Source organism: Muscardinus avellanarius, assembly GCF_963383645.1.
Source record: "Muscardinus avellanarius genome assembly, chromosome: 16".
Classification (NCBI taxonomy): domain Eukaryota; kingdom Metazoa; phylum Chordata; class Mammalia; order Rodentia; family Gliridae; genus Muscardinus; species Muscardinus avellanarius.
In genome coordinates this window covers 44,730,293-44,743,360 of record NC_137802.1, presented here as the reverse complement: position 1 = coordinate 44,743,360, position 13,068 = coordinate 44,730,293, and the positions used below count along the sequence as shown (strand labels likewise).

Genomic DNA, 13,068 nt, shown 5'->3' with positions numbered 1-13,068 from the left:
CATGGAGGGGAGCCGAGGGCGCGGCTGACACGGAATGTTTCAGCTCTGGCGTTAGAGGCTGGTGGCGGGGCTGTGGGTGGAGGGGTGCAGGGGGCCCGGGCTGAGTCTGCTCTGCTCTTCTCCCTGCCCTACCAGAAGCCCAGTGCAAACCCTACTATTCGGACTACTCCCGCTTCCGGCTCCTGGTCCATCACTTGTGCACCAGCCACTACCTGGACCTCTTCATCACAGGTGTCATCGGGCTGAACGTGGTCACCATGGCCATGGAACATTACCAGCAGCCCCAGGTGAGAGCACGTGACCGGCCACCAGCCCCCTATCTCCAGCCTTAGGACCCCCGGGTGAGGCCAGCATAGCCTGAGCCGGGGCATCTCCGTGCCAGGTGAGTGCTGGACATGCTACATGGGTTCCTCTCGTACCCCCTGCAGGAACCCGTGGAGATGGGTGTCATGTTTGTTTCACGGATGAGGATGCTGTGGCTCAGAGGGGTTAGGTGGCTTAGCCAAGGCTACGCAGCTAGGAAGTGGAGGGCCCACTTTCTTCACCAGCACATTTTTATTGCGTGTCTACTATTGCCGGGCTCTGGACCTTTGTGGGTAAAGAAGGCAGGCTGGTGGGTGCCTGTTCTTCTAGGGTTAAAGTCAAGAGAATATCCAGCTCTAAAAATCACCTGTGGTCTCGCCACTTTTCCAGTCATCCTTGCTCAGTTGCCCTCCAGCCCTCAGTTTCCCCATCTGTACAACGAGAAAGTAGAAATGGTTGTGCGCAAGGCCCCTTCCACTCCCAGCATCCTGGGCTCCCCAGGACGTCTTGCCTGTAGTCTTCTTAGCCTGTCTCACGGAGACATTCCTCAGCAGAAGGTTTGAATCATTCATGTGAAAGAGGACTCGAAACTTCCTCCTGGGTTGGCTAACGCTCAGCATCATCGGGGAGACAGGAGGCCTCCCAGCATCTCCCATACCTGGTGGGCGTGGGTTGGGAGCGGGCATGGGCACCGGGCGTAAGGAGACCCTACGTCTTCCTCCATCTCTGCCAGATCCTGGATGAGGCTCTGAAAATTTGCAACTACATCTTCACCGTCATCTTCGTCTTGGAGTCGGTTTTCAAACTTGTGGCCTTTGGTTTTCGTCGGTTCTTCCAGGACAGGTAACAGAGAGAGGTCTGAGGGAGCTGGAGAGGTGGGATGGGGTGTGTCTCCTGGGAAATTCTCAGAAGGATTTAGTGCCCAAAGACCCTTCTTTAGTGCCCAAAGACTGGGCCCAAAGCTGGGCCCCAGGGGTCTTTAGTGCCCAAAGACCCCTGGGGCCCAGCTCCCTTCCTGGGACTGATGGAGGGAGCAGCATCCAGGGCTTGAGAGATTGGTGGGAATGGAGGAAGTTTGACAAGACAAGGCTTACATACAGGCCTCTAGAAACCAATGTGGCCTATCCCGGGGCCTAAGGGTAAAGACTAGCCCGGGCGTGGTGGCGCACGCTTGTAATCCCCGCGCTTGGGAGGCAGAGACAGGAGGAGCGCGCAGGTTCGAAGCCAGCCACCAGTGCTGGCTTAGGAGACCTGTTTCCAAATAAAAATGTAAAAATAAGTCTGGGAGTGTAGCCCGGAGGTAGAAAGGCTTCCAGGAACCCCAGTACCACCAAAAAAAAAAAAAAAAAAAAGTAAAGACTAAAAAATAAGGCTGGGGGTGTAGCTCAGAGGTAGAACGCCCCTGGGTTCTATCCCCAGTACCATGGGGGGAGTATATATATCCCAGTTCCCTACTTAGTAGCTGGTGAGATTGGGTAAATTGCTTAACCTCTGATGTGCCTCAGTTTACTCATCTGTAAAATGGGAGATAATCAAGCCGGGCGTGGTGGTGCACTCCTGTAATCCCAGCACTTGGGAGGCTGAGACAGGAGGATCGCGCAGGTTCGAAGCCAGCCTCAGCTACCGAGTGAGGCTCTCAGCAACTTAGTGAGACCCTGTTTCCAAATAAAGTATAACATAGGTTTGGGAGTACAGCCAGGAGGTAGAAAAAGGCCCTGGGTTCCACCCCCAGTACCACACACACAAAAAAGGGAGATAATCAGAGCATCCACATCAAAGTTGTAAGATTCTAAATTCCTATTTGTAAAGCCCTTTAAACAATGCTTGGCATAGAGTAACATCATAAAAGTGCTAAGTTTTTGTTTGTTTGTTTGTTTGTTTGTTTGTTGTTTTGTGGTTCTGGGGATGGAAACCAGGGGCATTATACCTCTGAGCTACACCCCCCAGCTCTATTTTTTTTTTTTTTTAGTCCTTTTATTTCTTGAAACAGGGTCTCACTGAGTTGTGAAGGGCCTCGCTAAGTAGCTGAGGCTGTTTAGAACTGTGATCCTCCAGTCTCAGCCTCCCGAATGCTGGGATTACAAGCGTGCGCCACCACTTCCGGCTTCTTAAAAGTGCTAAATTTAAAAAGCAGATGAAGCCAGTCATGGTAAAAGGCAGAGTCAGAAGAATCTCAGATTCAAGTTCATCCTTAGCAATTTAGTAGGACCCTCAGCAACTTAGCAAGACCCTGTTTGTAAAATAAATAAATATATGTCTAAGGATATAGCTTGGAGGTAGAAGGCTCCTGGGTTAAAATCTTAGTACCAAAAAAAAAAAAAAAAGAAACCCAACCCCAAACAAACCCCAAACCCAAAACAGAATGAATAAAAATGAAGCTAGGTGCAGTGGTACATTCTCATAATTTCAATACTTGGGAGGCTGAGACAGGAGGATCACAGGTTAGTGGTCAACCTTAGCAATTTAACAAGACCCTCAGTAACTTAGCTACACCGTTTCAAAACAGAAACTAAACCTACCAAGTGCTGTGTGCGTGAGTGTCATTGTCAACATGATTTACATTATGATGTGAGGCTATAATGCATCAATAAAAGCACCTTAAAAATAAAATTAAAAAAAAGCGCTAGGGTTGCATCTCAGAGATAGGTTACCTCTGGGTTTGAACTCCATTCCCTACCCCCCCAAATAAAATAAAATGGAAAGTGGAGACCCTGCATCTAAATTCTAGCCCTGTCTGTGCCACCAGCTAGCTGTGTGACCTTAGATAAAGACGTGCCCCTTCTCTGCAGAACAGGAGGCTGCACCAGCTGACCCTGCCCTCCTTCCCAGCCCTGTCTTTCTGTGCCACAGCTGCACCCTCCCCCACGATGCCCCTTCCCCCGCTCAGAGAGCTGTGTCCTGGGCTTTCCAGGTGGAACCAGCTGGACCTGGCCATCGTGCTGCTGTCCATCATGGGCATCACGCTGGAGGAGATCGAGGTCAACGCCTCGCTGCCCATCAACCCCACCATCATCCGCATCATGAGGGTGCTGCGCATTGCCCGAGGTTGGTCCCGGCCATCTGCCCACAGGCCTGCCTTCTCAGGGTGACCGGCCCGGAAGGAGATGACTGGGGTCAGTTGTGAGGATGGTGGTGGCTCCAGGGGTCTTTCTCTGAGCCTCTGCCCAAGAGGAAGGTTGAGGGCTGGCGGGGTGCAAGCTGCTGGCCAGGTTGGCCATCCCGCCAGCTCCAGCCCTGGCCCTGGCTCCTCCGCCCAGAGAGACCCACTCATGACACTGTCCTGTCCTGCAGTGCTGAAGCTGCTGAAGATGGCTGTGGGCATGCGGGCGCTGCTGGACACGGTGATGCAGGCCCTGCCCCAGGTAGCCGGCAGGTGGGGTGGGTGAGAAGCGTCCTCTTGGGGAAGGGGCTCCGGGAAGCTGCCCGAGACCCAGCTGCACCTGTTCCACTTCTTCTCCTCTCTTCCAGGTGGGGAACCTGGGACTTCTCTTCATGTTACTATTTTTCATCTTTGCAGCTCTGGGTGTGGAGCTCTTTGGAGACCTGGGTGAGTTGGGGTGGGGGAGGGTGGGGGAGGCAGGGCTGGAGACTGAGGGGCTCCGGGACTCACGCGGGCCTCTCCCTGCTTTCTTTCTGCCCCCAGAGTGTGACGAGACACACCCTTGTGAGGGCCTGGGCCGCCATGCCACCTTTCGGAACTTTGGCATGGCCTTCCTGACCCTCTTCCGAGTCTCCACGGGTGACAACTGGAACGGTATTATGAAGGTGAGCGTCCCCCTGAGTCTGGGCCCCTCCCAGGGCTGGCTTGGGTGCCCAGGAGACAGCCCCAGTTTTCGAGCCAAGATTCCTTGGGAAGATAAATTGGCCATGAATAAAAAGCATGCATTCTTCAGTCCCCCATGGCAGAGCACTCTGGAACCCCCTCTCCCCGGGACATGCTCTGACTCAGACTTCCCCAGGCAGATCCAACGCTCTTCTGTCCCCAGGACACTATAATACCTTCTTCTCCTTCAGTGCTCTGTGGCAATGATGACCTTGTTTTCCAGGACAGCGGCAAGGGCTGTCCTCTCCGGTCTCACTGTCCTGCCTCCCCCAGGATACCCTCCGGGACTGCGACCAGGAGTCCACCTGCTACAACACGGTCATCTCGCCCATCTACTTTGTGTCCTTCGTGCTCACGGCCCAGTTCGTGCTGGTCAATGTGGTGATCGCCGTGCTCATGAAGCACTTGGAGGAGAGTAACAAGGAGGCCAGGGAGGAGGCCGAGCTGGAGGCCGAGCTGGAGCTGGAGTTGAAGACCCTTAGCCCACAGCCCCACTCACCCCTGGGCAGCCCCTTTCTCTGGCCCGGGGTCGAGGGCCCCGACAGCCCCGGTAGCCCCAAGCCTGGGGTCCCACAAGCCGGAGCAGCCTCCAGATTCTCCCTTGAGCACCCCACGGTGAGCAACCTTCCTCAGATTGCAGGCGAACACGGGGGCCGGGAGGGCGGCTGGCAGGTTGGGGGGTCGGGCGGTGGGGGGTTCCTCCTAGATCCTCCTGCCCCTCCCGCCGGGATGCCCCGGGGCCGGCAGACAGCTGCCCCTCCCCAGAGGTGGCCACCACACTCACTGCACAGCCTCAGCAAGAGGCCCCCTGCGCCTCCAGCCTGGTGGCCGCCCCTTCCTGGTTCTTAGGTTCAAGGCTAAGTTTTCTGTTTCCTTCCTGTCTTTCTTGCCTTTGCCCAAATGCCAAACCTCTCTCCTGCCCATTTCCCTTTCATCTCTCCATCCTCTCCCATCTCCCCTTCCTCCTCCCACACCTTCCCTCTTCTCCACACCCTCCTCTCTCTTCCTTTCTGTTGCGTGTGTATGTTTGTGTGTATGTTTGTGTGTGTGTGTGTGTGTGTGTGTGAGCGCGTGCACTCACACACACATTGTATGAGTCTCACCTCCTCTTTCCCCCTCTGTGCCACTGACACGCCTATCCCTGCTCCCCTGGCTCTCCACTCCCCTCATGGGCTGGTCCTCCCAGGACAGACAGCTGTTTGACACCATCTCCCTGCTGATCCAAGGCTCCCTGGAGGGGGAGCTGAAGCTGATGGACGAGCTGGCAGGCCCCGGGGGCCCGCCCGCCTTCCCTTCCGCCCCCAGCCGGGGCGGCTCCGACCCGCAGGTTACTGTGCCCTGTGCCGTGCCCTTCCCCTGACCTTGCCAAGCTGTGCCATGCTGTGCTATGCTTCTGGGGAAGCTGGGGGTATTGCCTGCTCACCGGGTAGCTGGAGAAAGAGCAGCCGCAGGGCATCAGTTGAATGTGGGACCTGGCAGGAGGCAGTCGGGTGCTTCCAGACTGAGAGCAAGTCTGAGCAGCCTTAGAAGGTAGGAAGCCGAGGGTGCCCTTCTGAGGGAGAAGGATGGGTGGAGAGACTTCAAAAGGGGCTTTGTAAGAAAGAACCCAGAAGAGAAGAGAGGGTGGGCATCCGGACCTTAGGGGTGGAGGGAATGCGGTGCTATTTCTAGGTGAGAAAGGCCTTCAGGATGATGCAGAGGCCTGGGACCCTTAGGGGGCACGCCTTGCGCCACAGTCAATTTCGTCCCTTGTACCCACACCTAGGCTTTTGATGGCTTTCTAAGCTGTGGAGCCCCTTGGGTATCACCAGTGCCATCAGGAGTGGTGATTTCTGTCCCAAGAGAATGAGAGTGGCTTCTAGGTCCTTGAGAGAAATAGGCCTTGGCCTCCTCTCCAACCCGGCCCCTTCCCACCACACCACAGGTGCTTCTCCCCTGGGCCCACCTCATCCTGAGATACTTTCTGGACCCTTCCTTCCCTCCTCTCCTTCCCTTGGCCGAGGCCCCGGCCATCCCTCCCCCAGGTCAGGATCTGCAGACCTGGACTGGGTCAAGGAGACAGGTATGAGCTGGAGATGGCCCTGCCGGGGGGAGGGGTTAGCAAACAGGTTCCTAGGAAGCCTTTAGCACAAGCTGAAGAAATGCAGTGACTGTCACATTGGAAGGGCCTGTGCCTCCTGTTGGGATTCATTCTCCGACCTAGCAGTGACCTAGAATGATCTGTGAGGAGGCAAGTCCCTTCCCCAGGCCTCCCGCCCTGGAGAAGGCTCCCAGGGAATCCCACTCCCCCCTCCTCCCGCATCCTGTGGCCACCAAGACCCCTTTACAGGTCCCACATTAGCCAGCCAGGTGGACTGGGGGCCCCGGAGGGCGCCCCCTTCAGGCTGGCTGGGAGAGCACCTCCCAACCAAGACCCAAGTTGGAGAGGGGGGGCAGGCTGCAGGCAGGCAGCAGAGGAGGGCCCAGAGGGGAGAAATCAGAATCTGGGGGCAGGCCAAGTCCTGCTAGGCTTTTGGAAACGGAGAGAATAGGCAGAAAACAGCCATCAGAGCGGTGGTATTGTCCCCAGCACCCCCCACGCCGCTCTGTCTGCGCGGAGAGGAGATAGGCTTTGCTGGCCTTTCTTCATTTTTCTTTCTTTCTTCCTTTTTTTTTTTTTTTTTTTTTTGTTTTGTATCATCTTTATAAGAGTCGAAGCCCTCACTCCTCCTGCTCCCTCCCTGGGTGGTGGCAGTGTGGGAGGGGCCGCTCAGGGGCCTGGGGTGTCTTTAGAATGTGTTTCTGTGTCTCTTGGCTTTGTCCGTGTTTGGCTCTTTGGTGCCTGCGCAGCCTCTGATCAGAGCAGGGGACTGAAGTGGGTGAGGGGAGGCGCTGCCCAGTTACCTGGGAAAGGGGTGGGGAGTGAGAAGGGAGCCCCCCCCCTGCTTTGTGGAAGAGGGAAGCGGGGGCTGAGCGTGTGCCACGTGTGGCGGTCTGGTTTCTCACGCCTGGTCATCTCTCTCCCGTCTAGATCCCTCTAGCTGAGATGGAGGCTCTGTCTCTGACGTCAGAGATTGTGTCTGAACCATCCTGCTCTCTAGCTCTGACGGATGACTCTTTGCCTGATGACACTCACACACTCTTACTTAGTGCCCAGGAGAGCAATGTACATGCACACGCCCCCTGTGCTCCCCCGGCCGGCCTGGGCTGGGCTGGGCTGGCTGGCTGCAGGGCTCCAGGTCCTCGGCTCCCTCTGCCACCAGGCCTCACCCCGCGGCACTCAGTGCCCCAGCCTTTGCTGGTCCAAGGTCTTTCATGTCCCCCACGGGAGACAAAGACATTAGATGAAATTGAAGCCTTGCCCAGAGGGGCAAAGGGACAGTGAAAGGGCTACTCCAGGACCGACACGGCGTAAAACAGAGTGCCTCAGAGCCGGCCTCTGTGTTTGGAGCCCTGCGCAGGCCAGCCCTCCCTGCCCTGCTCCCCTCCTCCCGCCTCCCCCACATGAGATGGTCACCACCGCCGAGTGGTGAGAGCCACGCATCACTGCTGCAACCACCATGCCCTCTTCCCTGGGGCGCCGTTCCTGTCTCCTGTCATGTCCCTGTGTGTCCCTGTGTCCCCCCCAAACCCTGGGCAGGGTGGGGGGTTGTAACAGTTTCTCCACCCTTCCCTAGCTCCCTGTCTCCTCTTCCCTGAGCAGCCCCCTCTTCCCAGCTGTTCCCTTCCTGTTGTCAGAGCAGGGCCCAGCTGGGGGGAAGGGTCCCTAGGGCGGGGGTCTTAGGTGGCTGGCTGAAGTGAGGACCGGGACCGAAACAGGGAGCAAAGGACCCAGCTGGCCCTGCAGCACAGCCATCCTCAGCCTGCTGGCTGGGCCCACATGTAGGGATGTGAACCCTACAGCCTCCCTGAGGCCCAGGCCTGGATGGTCCAGAGAGGATTCACCAGGGATGGAGAGGCCTCTTGGGAGCAGACCCTGGCTGCCTCCAGCAGTGGTCCAAGTTCTTTCTGCAAAACCCACTCCTAGGCCCAGTCTGCGTACTGAGGGAGAATTTGAATCCACCATTTTGGGTCTTGCCACCCACCCCACCCACCAGACTCTCTGTGTGGTGCAAGTGGGGGTGGGGAGCAGGCTGTGACATGCCCCTAGTGTTCATCTGTTATTTAACCTGCCTAGACCCAGCTTACGCCAAACCCCTGAGAACACAAACCCCGAGACCCCCTTCAGAGCCCAAGGGGCCTTTAGAAAGCACCCTGGGATCACCTGCAGGGCTGGGGCTGGGGGCTGCTCTCCCTTCTCAACACCTCTTCACCCTTCCGCCATCCCCCCTCCCAGAGGCTGGCAGGCGATGCCCTATGCACACTTTGGGCGGGGCCTCTCCCCACCCTTCCTCCCAGGGCGTGGAGAGTTCATCATGTGTCTGCCCCTCCCCCACGCTCATGCCCATCACCACCTTGTCCTGGGAGGGGATGGTCTGTGGGCCTGGTGGGGTGGTGGTGGGGAGCTGGTTTCTGTTGCCCAGTTCTGCCTCAGTTACCAAACCCAGGTGCCCCCTTTAACCTCTCCTTGCTCCTTTCACAGATGGGGCCCCACCCCCAGGTGCCCATCATGCTGGGACCCGACTTGCTAACTGTACGGAAGTCTGGGGTCAGCCGGACGCACTCTCTGCCCAACGACAGCTACATGTGCAGAGATGAGAGTACTGCCGAGGGGTCCCCGGGACACAGGGGCTGGGGGCTCCCCAAAGCCCAGTCAGGTACCAGGGCTGGGGCTCAGCTCACATGGGGATAATCCAACCTTGCCTAAGCCCAGTCCTGACCTGGAGGGCCTTCAGGCAATAGAAGAGGTCTCTCCTACAGGGAGCCCCCAGCCTGAGGGGTGTGGCTTTCAACCCAGGATGGTGAGGGTAGGGGCACTGATGGGGAGGCTCTTCCTCAGCCCTCTTCCTTTCTCTCCCGCCCCCCACGCAGGCTCCATCTTGTCTGTGCATTCCCAGCCAGCAGACACCAGCCACATTCTGCAGCTTCCTAAAGATGTGCCCCACCTGCTCCAGCCCTGTGGCACCATCCCTAAACTGCCCCCACCAGGTCGCTCCCCTCTGGCTCAGAGGCCACTCAGGCGCCAGGTGAGCAGGTGTGGAGGGCTGGACTCTCTCCTGGGAATCCTAGGCTGTAGTGACAACCAGGATTGATGCTCCTGTTCTTCCTGCGTGAGCCCCGACACCTATGAATCCGCTCAGAGCCAGGCGTGGTGGTGTCTGCCTGTAATTCCAGTCCTTGGGAGACTGAGATGAGAGGATCGCAGGTTTGAGGCCAAGCATGCAGTAACTTAACAAGACCCTATTTCAAAATAAAAAAGGGAGCCGGGCATGGTGGTACACACTTGTAATCCCAGCATTCGAGAGGCTGAGACCAGAAGATTGTGGTTCGCGGACAGCCTCAGCTACTTAGTGAGGCCCTCTGCAACTCATTGAGACCCTATTTCAAAATAAAGAATAAAAAATAGGGCAGGGAGTGTAGCTTGGAGGTCGAATGCCCCTGGGTTCCATCCCCAGACCCGCAAAAAAAAAAAAAAAAAAAAAAGGGCCGGGGTGTAGCTAGGTTCAATCCCCATTAACCCCCCCACACACACACACACATAAACACACAAAGCACCTACTCTCTGAGCAGCCTCGGGGTGACGGCCACCAGGGACATAGCCCTTGACCTCTGGGATCACTGTCTAATAGTGAAGACATACATGGCATCAGATTATTTTAGCCACAGGTCACAGCTGGGGGACACTCAAGCGTGGTGTGCAGCAGGGAGCAAAGAAGTGGAAGGGCTCAGTTTTCCTCGGGGTAGATGTAAAGTTGTGATGCAGGGAATGAAACAAGCAGGTCAAATAGAGACCAAGAAGTGCTTTATTGGGGCAAGGTTCGAAAGGCGGGGTGAAGCACATACCTAGGGTCAGCAGGTTGAAGCTTTTTATGGGGCTGTTTCTTGAGGGCGGGGGAGAGCGAGGAGTTGGGGGCTTTCTGGGCAGGCAGGTTGTTGTTTCTTAAGCAGTGGTCTGTATCAAAGTTCTTGGAACTTGGCGACACCTGTATCGGGAACTGAGTAACATAGGTGTTTGCGGTTGTCTGCATCGGCCAGAACAGTTAGGCCAATGTTGTTTAACTGCAGTTACATGCATCAGCCAACTGGAACATTCAGGGGCGGGGGGCTGCCAACGTCCCTGCTCCAGCCTAACAGTAGAGATGGTCAGGCACTATATCATAGAGAACCTGAGCCCATAAAGGTGAGGGGTGCTTGCCAATCAGGAGGTGTACACGGCTATGGCTGGGCACCATGAGGAGCCCGCTGTGGGGCAGAGCTGGCCCGCCTGCGTTCGTGCTTCCCAGGGGCTGCAGAGAGCTGTTCCTGCAGGCTTGTGCGAGGCCAGGACATGAAAGAAGGTAGATAGGTTTGGGGGCTAAAGGGGAAGCCTGGTGGACTATAGAGATGAGTTTGTTCATGATTCCCATCTCCAATAATAGTAGCCACTGGTACCCCTGCTTAGGCAGGGGTCCTGAAGCTACATGGGTAGGGGACATTCAGCTTGACAGGAGAGAGGGGGACACTCCGTGTTGGAGAGAAAAACCCTCAGCTGAGCCCTCTACCCACCCCATATAGGCAGCAATAAGGACTGATTCCTTGGACGTGCAGGGCCTGGGCAGCCGGGAAGACCTGCTATCGGAGGTGAGTGGATCCTCCCCACCTCTGGCCCGGTCCTCCTCATTCTGGGGTCAGTCCAGCATCCAGGTGCAGCGACATCCCCGCAGCCAGAGCAAAGTCTCGAAGCACACGCCCCCGCCAGCCCCTTGCCCAGGCCTTGAACCCAACCCGGCCCAGGGCCCTCCAGAGACCAGGAGCAGCTTAGAGCTGGACACGGAGCTGAGCTGGATTTCAGGAGACCTCCTGCCCATCGGCGGCCAGGAGGAGGCCCTGTCCCCACGGGACCTGAAGAAGTGCTACAGCGTGGAGGCCCACAGTGGCCGGCGCCGGCCCACCTCCTGGCTGGACGAACAGAGGAGACACTCCATCGCAGTTAGCTGCCTGGACAGCGGCTCCCAACCCCACCTGGGCCCAGGCCCCTCGAGCCTCGGAAGCCACCCTCTTGGGGGGCCTGGGAGCCGGCCCAAGAAAAAACTCAGCCCACCCAGTATCTCTATAGACCCCCCGGAAAGCCAGGGCCCTCGGCCCCCACCCAGCCCTGGCATCTGCCTCCGGAGGAGGGCTCCATCCAGCGACTCCAAGGATCCCTCGGCCTCCGGCCCCCCTGACAGCATGGCTGCCTCGCCCTCCCCAAAGAAAGACGTGCTGAGTCTCTCTGGTTTGTCCTCTGACCCAGCAGACCTGGACCCCTGAGACCCATCCACTCTCTCACTCACCTTTTCCACTGGGTGCGATTCCTAGCTCCTCCTCCTGGGCCATATTCCTGAAAAAGTCCCATATAGACATCAAGGAGGCTTTCCTGCCTGCCTCCATGGCTCTGGGTACCTGTAAGCAGGACTTCCAGAAAGTCCAAAGCCACGGTTCTTGGCCACTTGGACTCCAGACAGAGAGAGACAGAGACAGAGTCAGAGACAGAGAGGCCCAGCACGGTGAGGTTCCTGAACCAGGAGCTGTTGGGAGAAAGCAATACGTTTGTGCAGAATCTCTATGTATATTCTATTTTATTAAATTAATTGAATCTAGTATATGCGGGATGTACGACATTTTGTGACTGAAGAGACTTGTTTCCTTCTACTTGTATGTGTCTCAGAATATTTTTGAGGCGAAGGCGTCTCTTGGCTATTTTAACCTAAAATAACCAGTCTAGTTATATTTTCTCTTCTTGCAAAGCACAAGCTGGGACCTTGAGTGCATCATAGCCCCGACCATGGCCCATCTTCAGCCGAGAGTGAGAACCATTTTGGAAACTGTAATGTAACTTATTTTCTCCTTTAAACTCGTCATCATTTTCTGTAGGGAAAAAAAAGAGAGAGAGAAAAAGAAAAAAAAAAGAAAAAATGAGATTTTACAAATGAAATGGAACCTTTTTATATATACATACATACATATCTATATATCTATATATCTATATAAAATAAAGTAATTTTCCAAAATAAAAAGTTAATCACGGTCCAGAGTAAAAGCAAAGGGGATGGAGAGTCAGGCAGGTCCAGATGGCCACGGAGATTCCTGGAGCTGCGGAGTGGGCGGTGGGGAGGGAAAGTTCAGAGCTGCCTGTGAAATTTGTGTGTGTGTGTTTTGAGTGTGTGCAGACGAGTGCATTTGTGCAATAAGGTGTGTGTATGTGTGTGTTTGAGAGAGAATCCAAATCCCCCCCCCCAGAGCTGCAACCTGCAGACCCCCAGAAGAGGAATAGCCCCTCTGCCTGGCAGGAGGAAGGGGCTCCTAGGAGCAGCAGGGCTCCTGCCTCTATCAGAGCTTTATCACATCCTCCGAGCCAGGCAGCTCAGTGAATGTAATTCCAGATTAACTCTTATTTCTGCTGACAGCTATCAGCCGCACATTGAAAGCTGGAAATTGGCGTAATGAAGCTGTCTCGGTTAATGGGGCCGATGGAGGCTGGGGAGGCAGCCCCAGCTGCCTGGAATCTGATCTGTGGACTGGCGGGGGAGGGGCAGGCGCTTCTGGGTGTTTCTTCTCCCGGCTTTGCCCTCGTTTGCCTGGCTTCTGGCTAGGTGGGTGACCTGAGGGGTCTGGGCTCACCACCCTCCTGCTGGCAGTGAGATTAAGCTGTGTACATAGGAGCCGGCGGCTCCCTCCCGTCCAGAGCTGACCTCCTGGTGCAGTTGATGGGGTCTACAGTGGCCAGGTTGCTGAGAGAGAAGCCGGCCCCCTGAGGGGTGATGAACGACACCATCAAGGTGCTTACACGGTCTGAGGCTGCCTGCCCAGTGGGAGCTGGAGGAGGAGGGAGGGACAGGGGAGGG

The 13,068-nt window shown here is 56.3% G+C and overlaps 1 protein-coding gene across 30 annotated transcripts in view; it reads left to right on the top strand.

Annotated features, from left to right (window-relative positions):
- The window catches only part of CACNA1G (calcium voltage-gated channel subunit alpha1 G), a gene marked incomplete at both ends in the record, with an annotated part of 65,512 nt that extends 54,018 nt beyond the window's left edge, over positions 1-11,494 (top strand). For 16 of the 30 annotated variants that reach the window (XM_080713509.1, XM_080713513.1, XM_080713510.1 and 13 more), the window contains 10 exons: positions 136-287; positions 1,037-1,146; positions 3,215-3,348; positions 3,595-3,665; positions 3,772-3,850; positions 3,947-4,068; positions 4,400-4,741; positions 8,688-8,862; positions 9,077-9,231; positions 10,760-11,494. In XM_080713509.1, coding sequence (XP_080569635.1) covers positions 136-287; positions 1,037-1,146; positions 3,215-3,348; positions 3,595-3,665; positions 3,772-3,850; positions 3,947-4,068; positions 4,400-4,741; positions 8,688-8,862; positions 9,077-9,231; positions 10,760-11,494 — 2,075 coding nt within the window. Of the gene's footprint in view, positions 1-135; positions 288-1,036; positions 1,147-3,214; positions 3,349-3,594; positions 3,666-3,771; positions 3,851-3,946; positions 4,069-4,399; positions 4,742-5,312; positions 5,454-7,136; positions 7,272-8,687; positions 8,863-9,076; positions 9,232-10,759 lie in introns of all 30 variants that reach the window. The other 14 variants (XM_080713522.1, XM_080713495.1, XM_080713520.1 and 11 more) reach the window with 5 other exon arrangements.
- Between the last annotated feature and the right edge of the window lie 1,574 nt (positions 11,495-13,068).